At 40.7% G+C, this 12,051-nt stretch overlaps 1 protein-coding gene across 2 annotated transcripts in view; it reads right to left on the reverse strand.

Moving 5' to 3' along the window:
* Positions 1-2,936: 2,936 nt before the first annotated feature.
* Positions 2,937-12,051, reverse strand: part of METAP1 (methionyl aminopeptidase 1) — a 68,014-nt gene continuing 58,899 nt past the window's right edge. The window contains exons 10-11 of one of the 2 annotated variants that reach the window (XM_022582401.3): positions 8,110-8,175; positions 2,937-4,585 (exon numbers count right to left, since the gene is read on the reverse strand). In XM_022582401.3, the coding sequence (XP_022438109.1) occupies positions 4,422-4,585; positions 8,110-8,175 (230 nt within the window). In that variant the 3' untranslated portion in view covers positions 2,937-4,421. Of the gene's footprint in view, positions 4,586-4,660; positions 6,230-8,109; positions 8,176-12,051 lie in introns of those variants that run through there. The other variant, XM_089911320.1, reaches the window with a different exon arrangement.

A 12,051-nucleotide genomic window follows, 5' to 3' on the forward strand; every position in this document is an offset into this window, starting at 1 on the left:
TTTCTTTTTCATACTTAGCAGCAAAAGGAAAAAGAGGTAAGGAAGGAGGCTGCCACCAAAGGCTGCTTGTGAGTTCAAACACAGTGGGACCACAGAATTTCGATGCATGGAACCTGTGCTGCCTTCCTTTTGATGTTCATTTTTTAAATGAAGCAAAACACATTAATAACTTTTAGAATATCAGCACAATGCAGCCTACGTTGTGAAACAATCTGTTCCTAAAACAATGTCCAGATGTTTTTTCCTACTCTATACTGAAAACAGGCCATACATCCACATTACAAGTGGTATAATTTGCTCCTCTGGTAGCTAGAGAACTTGGTAGAAGCCACACACCATCAAATGTAGACAGAATCATATCACACTATCTCAATTGATTCCAGTATTTCTAACTCCCAGACCGCTAAAGAAATCTTCCCCACCTGTATAGCATGCTTTGCCCCCAAGATTCACTGCATTTACTGTTGAAAAGTAACTTCATGGTTTATGAAATTTAGAATACTGCAGGATCAAAATTAATTACTTCAAATAGCTTTTAAACCAATACTCTGTACCCCCTTAGTGAAATATGTTCCAAGAATAAGAACAATCACAGCTTTTACACTTAAATTTTTGGTAGTGATTTTGGTATAGTAATTCTAAAATAATTTTACATGTCATGTAGAATCAAGCAAATAAGTAAATATTAATGTTGTTCAGAACCAAAGTTCTCACCATGGGATAAGGAAGATACAAATATGGAACAGGGAAGGGTGAGGAAGATTAGTGTTAAATTTGAAATCAAAGTATCAGAATGAATTCATGATTTATGAAAAATGCATTTGCTGGCTCTGTTCCCTGAACGGCCCTAGGAGCAATGACACCCCAGCAGCACCCAGATCTTGATTTCCAAATACCATTCCCCATGAAAAGAAACTAGGGCTCCTTGGAGAAGAAGCCAATTCCCAGGCTGGGGCAGGAAAAGTGTATGATAAATCTAGAACATCTTGATATGGCAAAAAGCAAGAAGGTGCTCAAAGACTAATAGACACAGATCAAAATGACCCATAAATAAGCTTAAAGGTGCTTCCACTGGCCAAATACAGACCATTTAGAGTAACTAATTGAATTTTTAAAAACAACGAGCCCACACTGATACTCAAAAAAGTGCTTCTTTAGTAAAAGAATGCCAGCCAATAAATGCAGACAGAATGCTAGATTTAGAAAGTCCCTATTTGCAGCCACCAATGTAACAAAATAATGGATTCCGGCAAGGATTATTAATGAATGCTAAAATCATTAAGTGAACAGGATATCCAAATGGTCTCCAAGTATCTCCTCCCAAATTATTTGCTTAAGAAAGGGATCTTAAAATAGAAAATCTGAAAGAAACCTAGTGAGCAAACATATATTGGCAATAATGTGACAATAACAGTATGTGCCTTGTGATGTGATGTGATGTGATGCGATGCGATGAATGGGACACACCACATGCCATCTATGGAGTCTTCTGCCAAAACATTTATCCTGAACCTACTCATGAGGAACAATCAGGGAAGCACAGAATTCTACAAGCTAACTGGCCTGCTTTTTCAAGTCAGTTTCATAAAAGATAAAAAAAGGTGGAAGGATTGTTCTAGAGTTTAAAAAAACCTACAGATGACAACCAAATGCCATGGGTTTGGATTCTGCATTTTAAACAAGACAAACGCTTTGAAGTACACTTGGGGGGAAACTGAGCCTCAGGTTTGAATGTGTACTATACATCAGATAACTCTATGAATAATCAATTCCTTGGGTGTGACAAGAGTATTATGATTGTGTAGGAAATGTCCTTATGTTTTAAGAGAGACACACTGCAACAGTAGCAGGTGAAGTACGACAATGCCATTTCTCTCAAAAGAAAAATGCTTTTTATGTAGAGAGATGTGATGCAATAACAATTGCTGAATACAGGGAAAGGATATATGGTTATTTCACTGTACCATCAACTTTTCTGTAAATTTGAAATTTTCAAAATTAAAAGCTGGAAGTAAAAAAAAGAAAAAACGGGGGGTGGGTGGGTAGGACAGAAATAGCTTACAGATACCAGGAGGGTGCATTTGGGGGCTTTAGCAAACTGGAGCATCCCACTCTCAAATTTAACCAAACTCAATGAAAAGCCAGAAGTGGTGACAGGACAAACTGAGGAATCAAGCTAAGATGGCAAATTCCTAAACACCCTCTTCCTGTTAATTTAGACATGTGGATGGCAAGTAATATAAAGGTGTTGGTGAACGGGTTCTAATGTACCTTTATACATTTTACCAGCAAAAGACATAAAATGAAAATAAAAGGCAAACACCTTTCCCTTCTAAATTATAATTCCAAGGGGGATGAAGGACTGTCAGGGGAAAAAAAGGATTATTTTAAAGTTAATACAAAAAATAAAAAGTTAACACACTGACATTTTTGAGAAGTTGGCAGAATGATGAAACTACCCTAGATGTTTTCTCATCTAAACCTACTAAACAAACATTTGTAATCAGACATATACAATTAGACTAGAGGACATACTGTTTTAAAATCTCCCAAACTGAGAAAAGCATCATCACCAGTGTGGTGGTTATCTTTTAACAGCAACAACAAAAAACTACCCACCAAGACTTTTTTTCTTTGAGCTTATTTTCTAATAGTAGACACTGAGTAAGCCCACACTGTTAATTCCACTATCAGTACATAAAATGCTGCCTCACATATGCAGCAATCTCCACCTTAAACTATCTCAGAAATATGGTTGCATTTCAAATACTGCTGGTAGACTGCTGAACTAAACACAGTACTGGGATTTGTATATAGACATTCAACTTAAAAAAGTATTTTTACTCAAATTTTATTTTAGATTATGATATTAGCCTCCCCATTCCCACCACTTCCTTCTGAAATCCCCAACAAATACAGCAAAGTTAACAACTACGTGGTGGGGTAGTCATTCAAACTTTTTAATCTCCCTTTACACATTATATTAACATTCATATTGCAAGGCATTCCATTCACAAATATTACAGTTTGATAAAAAACTTCACACACATACCAGATTCAGCCACTTTACTAAATCATTAAAATAATAAAAGTAATGAAAACATTATAATTCCTTTAAAGCAATAAAGGTCTGAGGCACTCTGGGAAAGATGTTCTCATACAAATGTAACATGTCAGTGGTATCGAATTATCTTAGAATAAACTTACCAGATACCTAGTAATCAAGTACTCTCTAATGACAATGACCTTGATCTGATATGTCTTCACTGGATGCACTCCCATTTGGACTGAACTACTGAAAGAAACACAGATGTTGGGCAGCTGAGGTCATTTCTAATGAGGTTCCCAACTATGTAAAGGAGAATTGTGGTAGCACACCAAGGACAGCTGCATCCCTGCAAGGCAACAGTCCAATTTCAAAGAAGTTCCTTTCTCATCCCCACCAGGTTTATTAAACATTAGAATTTCCAGACTCTGCTCACTGCTGGAGAGATTTCAGAACTGTCTTTCCCCATCAACCTCCACAGTGCAGCCTCCACCCTTCTCTGAATATCTCCAAGGTATGCCTTTGAAATAAGAGAGAAGGGAGCGTTTTTCCTACCATTATGACCAAACAGAGGTCTGAAATAGCAACGTATTACAAAAATCCCATTCTCTGCAACAGCCAGCTTCCGCTTGGTGCGTGGCTATTTTTGCCATAAACTAGATTTTTTAAAACCTGATCATCTTTTTCCAAAGTGAATTTTGCCATAGCCATTCACGCACACAGAGTCCACACTGGAAAGTCTCACTGACCGAGTGCTTCCTTACACACAATTACGAGGGTAAATTAGCAGGGGAGGAGGGAGGCCAATTCCCAGCTGGGAATTAAATCACTGCAAATGATGGGTCCATTTACGACAGCATAGAACCCTGTCAGAATCAACACAAACCCCAGGTCACATAGTGTTTGGTAATTACATATATGGAATTTAAAATGTATACGTATATATTTCCATACATATATAATTAAAAAAAAAATCGGGAGCAAAATATGTTGCTAAAGTTTCAGGGATTCTCATCTCCAACATTCACCTCGAAAGCAGGTGGCTCTGAAGGCCCGGTTGTGGCAGTGATAAAAGCAACTAGAAGCAGGTTTAAGTAAAAGTGCTCAAAGGGCAAATGAGAAAATAGGGGTGCAGAGATTTTTTTGTGTGGGGAGAGGGGAGCATTGAAAGGAGTTGAGAAAGCTTCCTTTATTCTTCTTGGCTTTTTCAGACCCAAGACAAGTTCTTGAGGACACACATCAAATGCTGTAGTCCTTCCTTATCTATAGTCGAAACAAAACAAGTTATAAAAAATGTCCTCTTCCATCCTGTACTCTCAATAAAATGCCGAGTACAGCCAGAAGGTATCACTGAGATGTGCCATCTCGGGAGAAATTAAAATTGGGACATGAAGTGAGGCCGCGCGCTATCGAGTCGCCGGGTTAGGATTTCGCAGCCAGTGTCCGTGACCAGCAGGGTGTGCTCGAACTGGGCAGACCGTTTCCCATCTCTCGTCACTGCTGTCCAGCCATCCGGCCAGGTTTCATCCTGCCATCCGCCTTAAACAAACAAACACCAGTTCTTAATTCTATCACTCAGCTTGTTTTCTTAATAAACTCTCTAGGCAAGTGTACTGGCCTGTACTCCTATATCCTTGGATATCTCAGAAAACTAATTTTAAAATTCACTATTAAGATTCCTATTTACACTTCAGCTGTTTAAGCTAAAGCCTTTTCTATTTCATTTTGGTCTTTAGTCCAACAAAGTAAGAACAGTGTTTAAATTTTAAAACTTCACATTTTGTATACTTCGCAAATATTAAATCAAGTTGGTATTTCCAAAATAAAGGCACTCAGTTTCATTTTCAGAAACATAACTGATAACCACTCATCACAGAACTACAAGTAAGAAACTGAATTAATGAATTTAGCTCTCTCTTGGTATAACTTTGGAAACTGACTGAACTATAGCCGATGTATATTGTGAAGGAAATAGAGTAACTTCTTATACTTTTATCATAGCATTTAATTCCTGATACAATTTTTAAATGGCAGGCACAAAGATGGTGAGAACAGATTATACTCTGAAATTTTTATAGGCCACACCCCTGTAACCAGAAAGAGGGCAGAAAAAAAGAGAGACTGGTGAGAAAATTTTAAAATTATTGGGAGTTCCCTGGTGGCCTGGTGGTTAGGATTCCAGGCTTTCACTGCTGTGGCCCAGGTTCAGTCCCTGGTCGAGAAACTGAGATCCTGCAAGCTGTGCAGTGTGGCCAAAAAAAAAAAAAAATTATGATGAGGGAGAATGGGTTAGAGAGAGGGTTAGAAAGGAAACGAAGGGACAATGAAAAGAGCTGGGAGACAACACAGGAAAAAGAGAATGGGGGGAGGAGTGGGGCAGGGGAGGAGAGGCAACAGTGGAATGACAAAGTTCTGCAATTCCAGATACTACTATAAAAATGTGTTTAGAGACTTTCTTATCTCCAAATTAGATGTAAAAAAAAAAAATCAATATTCTTCATTCTGAGTAATCTTTTTTGCCTTGGGGGTGGGGGGCCCACACTTCGCAGCTTGTAGGACCTTAGTTCACTGACCAGGGATGGAACCCAGGCCCACGGCAGTGAAAGCGCCGAGTCCTAACCACTGGACCGCCAGGGAATTCCCATTTTGAGTAATCTTTACCAAAGATTAGGTCTTACTGCCTCAGACACATCCCAGAGTACAAAGTGTGCAGTGAAGTTACCTACTTTTGCAATATTAAACCCCAGTCTAAAAAGGAAATATGAGGTAGCTTAAAGAAAGTCAACTCATGCTTTGTCAACCATCTAAAGATGAGTAAACAGATATTTCTCAATGTAATGAATGATCTTTTCACAAACGGATTTAAGACATAATACATCGGGGTTTTTTAATAAATTTATTTATTTATTTATTTTGGGGCTGCGTTGGGTCTTCGTTGCTGTGCGCGGGCTTTCTCTAGTTGCGGCGAGCGGGGGCTACTCTTCGTTGTGGTGCGCAGGCTTCTCATTGCAGTGGCTTCTCTTGTTGCGAAGCATGGGCTCTAGAGCACACGGGCTTCAGTAGATGCAGCGCGCGGGCTCAGTAGTTGTGGTGCACGGGCTTAGTTGCTCCACAGCATGTGGGATCTTCCCAGAGCAGGGCTCAAACCCATGCCCCCTGCATTGGCAGGCGGATTCTCAACCACTGCACCACCAGGGAAGCCCGACATAAATACATCTTTAATTTTATTGTCATCTGCTAAAACAGATCCTTTACTAATGTCAAGTTAAATATATTAGACTACTATTCTAAGGAAATTCAAATTCTTCTTTGGATTAGAGACCTTCCACTAAGAAGCTGGGATTTAACCTAGCTGAGTTACACTGAGGTATATTTGTTATAATCTGACGATTGTCTGAACCAGCTCAACACTGTGTTATTTGCTTACTCCCGGAAATACCACTTCATGTCTCACCAGCTAAGTGCCAGTTAATGGAAATAGGTATGTAACCAAAATGACACTTTCCTCTCACTGTCTTGCCTTTCTCTGCTAATATACTCAATGCTCTTGCAATTGGTTACATATGATCATTATTCTTATTCCAGGGAATGACAAAACAATACCTTACATTTGTACAGCCCTTTAAAGGTACTTTGCGTTAATACAAATCATCTCACTTAATTCTTACAGCAGCCCTGGGGATTCAGCAGGATAAAGATTGTAACTTCCATTTTACAGAAAAGGGAACAAAGGACCAGGTTAAGAAGGCAGCCTCTAAAACAACCTCCAATGCTCCTCTCCCCTTGAGTGTGGGCTGGATTTAGTGACTCACTTCTAAGGAAGAAAATCTGATAGAAGTGATGGGATATCACTCCGAAGATTAGGTTATAAAAAAGACTGGAAGGATCCCAAGGGGACGCATCCTTTAACACAGGGACCAGGACACAAGAGCCCTACTACTGTTGCCCCACTCTGCATCCCCCAATCCCAGCGAAGAACTGACAGAAAGCAAAGGTGAAGGCCTCATGAAGGAGGCCCCAGTTATTACTGACAGCCTCAGTGGGGGGCTCCAATCGTGACACCAACCATCACTGCCATGTGCCTGTCACAGTGACCAACAACAGCGAGGACATAGAACTGCCAGCGCTAAGCGTGTCTATGCTGTGCTTTTTCCACAGTAGTTGTATGACACCACCTGACGATATGAGTGCAGACCCTCAAGCGGCAGAATGGCTCATGAGTTTAGAGTCCCACAAATTCTGCCACATAACTAGCTAAGTGACTTTGGGCAAGTTACTTAACCTCTTCAAAAATCAGTTTCCTCTCCTGTATAATGGGGATAGCACCTACCTCATAAGTTGTGGAGAATTAAATTATATAACTCTGCCGCAAAACGAATAGCTCGGACTTCCCTGGTGGCGCAGTGGTTAAGAATCTGCCCGCCAATGCAGGGGACACAGGTTTGAGCCCTGGTCCAGGAAGATCCCACATGCCGCGGAACAACTAAACCCGTGCACCACAACTACTGAGCCTGTGCTCTAGAGCCCGTGAGCCACAACTACTGAGCCTGCGTGCCTAGAGCCCGTGCTCTGCAACAAGAGAAGCCACCACAACGAGAAGCCCACTCACCGCAACGAAGGCCCAATGCAGCCAAAAAATAAATAAATAAAAATTAATTAATTAAAAAAACAAAAAGACAAAAAAAAGAAACCAAATAGCTCTAACTTCTTTTTTCCTCCTCTTCCTCACCCCCATCAAGACAAGAAACAATTTCTACACAGGTTTGATGGAGGCACCTAATTATTACAATGCACCCTTTGACAGGATCTTTATGAAAAGGGACCAAGATTCAAGTACTTCAGCATCTACTGACAGCAGGCAAATTACTGTGGAGAAGGTATTGCTTTCTTGCCAACCCTTACAATTTTCAGTTCTCTAACATGATACTGAATCAAGTTAGAGATAGGATGGGGAGTGGAAATGAAGCAAAAAGAAAGTAGAGCAGACTACTAATCTGATCACGAGTAACCGAAAGTAAATAAAACTTCAATGAAAGAATGTTACAGCATCCCTTTTTTCTCACCTTCACAAATCATTGGCTCAATTGTAAATACGTGGCCGGCCTTCATCACTCCAACTGCTTTATTTTCTGAAATTAAAGAAAAAAATCTCAGAACACAGCAAAAACCTACAGCATATCGTTAAGCAGCTCCCTGGGAAAAGTACACAACTTATATTCTCATGAGTGATTCTTAAATTAATGACTTTCTCCTCTCCTGATTCCCCTTGCTTAAAGCAGATCATTCAACAAACAGGGATTTTACTGAAAACCGCCTACTCTGGGGCAGATACTGTCCTAGGCATATGTCATTTTGTTTACGTCTTCTCTAGGAAAATACAGAGATGCCCTAGGCTGGATCTCACATGTGGTTATCACTTCTATAAAAGGGAAAGTGCCCCCATTTTTGTTATAGCAGGGTTAGAATTGCAACCATGCAACCCAGCAAAGCGCCACACTCATGGAGGTATGACGCTTTAAAGAAGAAGACATTTCGAATTCCACCAGAAGCCTCCTACCTCTTGGGTGCGTGTAGGGGGTGTGGATGCGGGTGGAGATGGGGGCACAGCCCAGAGAAACAACTGCACCATTTTTAAAAAGTTTTGTAAATTGTCTTATCTTCGGAGGGGGACAAAGCCCCGCACACTAACCTACTTTTCTTTAATGCTGACACGATTATTCCTTTCTATTGGAAACAAAAATTCCATTTCTCCCTCCAAAGACTTTTTGTCCAAGTTCACCAATACAAAAGTATTTTTCAGGATCATTGTGAGAAACTCAACTATCAGTGCCCAGGCGTGCCATCTCCCCAAGAAGGCCAAAAATTTTAAACAGGGATAGGCCTTTTTAGACAATCTCAGACGAAAATGGAGAATCAGTTTAAAGTTCAAACTGTCAATAAAAACCAAAAACTGATAAGAGCATCGGTAAACAGGTGACTGCACTTGCGCTGCCTGACCACCAGGTGGCGAAAGCACCGGCTTTCAGGGGTTTTCTGCGTAAGGCTGCGGTTCTTCTGGATGGCAACCCATGTGTCTGCTCAAGCTGCTCTGCCTAGGTATGGTCTAACCTCTCACCCGCACGTTTACACTCCTGCACGCCTTCCTTGTTAATAGCTATCACGCTGCTTTCCGCTATCTTAGGTATTGCCAAAATACACTTATTCTACAGATTCCAAATCAGGAGTTTCTAAATTATTATAAAACTCTGAGGGGCAAAAATAATCTTTTTATTTCTAATTTCATGAACTTTCTCTCCAAATGACATGCAATTTACTACATATATAGACTTGGTCATATTCCCTTGGGGATATCAAACAGAAAATGTCAAAGAGAGTCAGTGTGGTGTCATGGAAAGAAAAAAGGATAAAGGAATTGATAGCTGTGCTGTCCAGTAAGGCAGCAACTGGGTGCATGAAGCTAGGCACTTGAAAAATGGCAAGTCAGAATGTACATGTAAAAATATGCCGATTTCAAAGACAAAAAAAGCATGTAATATATCGCAATTTTTTTTACATTGATTAAATGTTGAAATGCTAATATTTCTAATGTAATGGATTAAATAAAATATAAAATTAACTCCATCTGTCTCTTTTTACTTTTTCAATATGACCACTAGAAATCTTAATATTACATATGTGCCTCATATACACTGGACAGCGCAATACAGAGAATCCAAGTTCCACTCCTGTTTCTGCCATTGATTCATTGTTGCAGAAGTTACAACTCCCAGCTAACCCTGACTCATGGTTTCAGCTTCTCAACAAGGCTCACTCAAACAAACATACATCGTCTAGCGACTACACTATAGCAGGTACTACTGCTGAGTGCTTTTCCAAAAGTGTGTACCTGCTCTACCGTCTGCCTCCCAGAATTGTTGTGATATATATATTCTAAAGATAGGGTAGTATCACCTTTACTTCCGAACCATAATGACAAAGAAGCACACTAAACTCTCATCTAACAAGGACTTCTCTTACATGGAAGGAGGTGGAGGGAAGTTACACAACAATTTCCTGGTTCCGTGCTCAGGTGCTTAGGAATATGAAGTTACAAGCCAAAGCAGGGATCGTTTACATCTCAAAAGGCCTCTGCAGTACAGAGACTCTCTCAGCAGCTTCCTTTAACACGTCCCTAAAGGGACCACACATATTTTGTTTTATCTAAACCCGATTAACACTTGACTTTTCAAAAACATATCAGTTGGATGAAATGAAGTATACCTGGGTCCTCGTTTCTTTTTTCAGAATTTTTATTTCTAATTAAAGAGTTTAACATGAAACTCAAGCGCCATCTCTTGTGTATGGGTGGTATGGTATTTTGCTGACACCATCATCACTGACCTGTATCTCCGTCTCCTATAAATTCTATTTCCTTCAAAAATAATCTCTCTTTGTGACACATGCACACTACTGTGTATTGATATAAAGTCGGTAACTCCTAAGGGCCTCTACCGAAGAGCACAGGGAGCGCTACATGGGAAAAGGATCTGAACAACAGTGGGTACAGGTATGTGTATAGCTGATTCACTTTGCTGTACAGCAGGAACACAACAATGTAAATCAACTCTACTCCAATAAAAATTAATAGACATAGACAGATAGACAAAAAGTCTCTATCTAGTCCATACCTAAACCTAAGTTTGTTACCTCTGCAAGTAAGGGTGCTTTTTGCATTCCCTCCCTTGCACACTCTTGCTCCACACACAAAACACACACACGTACACGTGTGGCACACGCCAGTGTCATCAGAATAGCTACTTCCATTCTGTTAAAGGCAATGCACATCAGGTGATCACAGGGCTTACCAGGAAGGAATGAAGTTGGCTACCTATTTTCTATTGCTGGCTTTTATTTCAAGCACAATTCCAGCTGAAATAAAAAGGACTATGTGGTCTGCTGATAAATGCTTATTGATTTATGTCAAATGCTGTGCCTTAAGTGACTTCTCTAGCTTCTCCTGTTGAGACGTTTCTCACTCATTTCCCTTTCTCTTCACAACTACTGACGTCTTAGATTTTACCACCTCACATCTGGATTACGACAACTGTGCATCAGGCTGACGAGCCTGGCTAACTCACACCGGCAATACATTCTAGACACCACTGCTAACTTTTCTTCCCCAAATGGCAATTTCACCTTGCCATTCTTCTGCCAAAAAATGTTCTACAGATCCCTAAAAGGAAGTCAAATATCCTCGATCTGGCACTGCCTATTTCTAGTCCCTAGCACATAATTCTCAGCCCAAGCTTACCTTGTCTCTGTTCAGTCTCAACTTGAAGCACCTATTCATGCTTCCCCACCACCTGGAATGCCCTTCCTCATCTCTCCAGCAAAGCAAAATCTCAATCTATATTTCTCCCACAAGACCCAGCGCCAAACTGCTTCAGTCCTTCCTAGGCAGCACGGGAAAGACTGACTCTAGAAAGCCAGACAGAACCTAGGTACCAATCCTACACCTGACATTTATTTACTAGTTTGTGTGGACTTGAATAAATACATCACTTCCCTAAACACAGAATCTGCTTTTTAAAAACAGGGCTAAGAGGGCTTCCCTGGTGGCGCAGTGGTTGAGGGTCCGCCTGCCGATGCAGGGGACGCAGGTTCGTGCCCTGGTCCGGGAAGATCTCACATGCCGCGGAGCGGCTGGGCCCGTGAGCCATGGCCGCTGAGCCTGCGCGTCCGGAGCCTGTGCTCCGCAACGGGAGAGGCCACAACAGTGAGAGGCCCGCGCACCGCCAAATAAAATAAAATAAAATAGGGCTAAGAAATTATTCATAGAGTTGTGATGATCAAATGAGATAATGTATATCATCGCCACCATCACTCTAAAAGTTAACATGCATTATCTCACTTAATCCTAGTAACAGTTCTAGGGTAGGTACCATTCCCTGCTATTGTGCATATGAGGAAAAACGTAAGCACAAGGAGGTACATGAAAGTGTCTACATAGCAGTGGCTCCTACATA

The sequence above is a fragment of the Delphinapterus leucas genome, chromosome 5, assembly GCF_059928025.1.
Source record: "Delphinapterus leucas isolate spDelLeu-1000000601 "Yukka" chromosome 5, BTC_Dleu_Yukka2, whole genome shotgun sequence".
Taxonomy (NCBI): domain Eukaryota; kingdom Metazoa; phylum Chordata; class Mammalia; order Artiodactyla; family Monodontidae; genus Delphinapterus; species Delphinapterus leucas.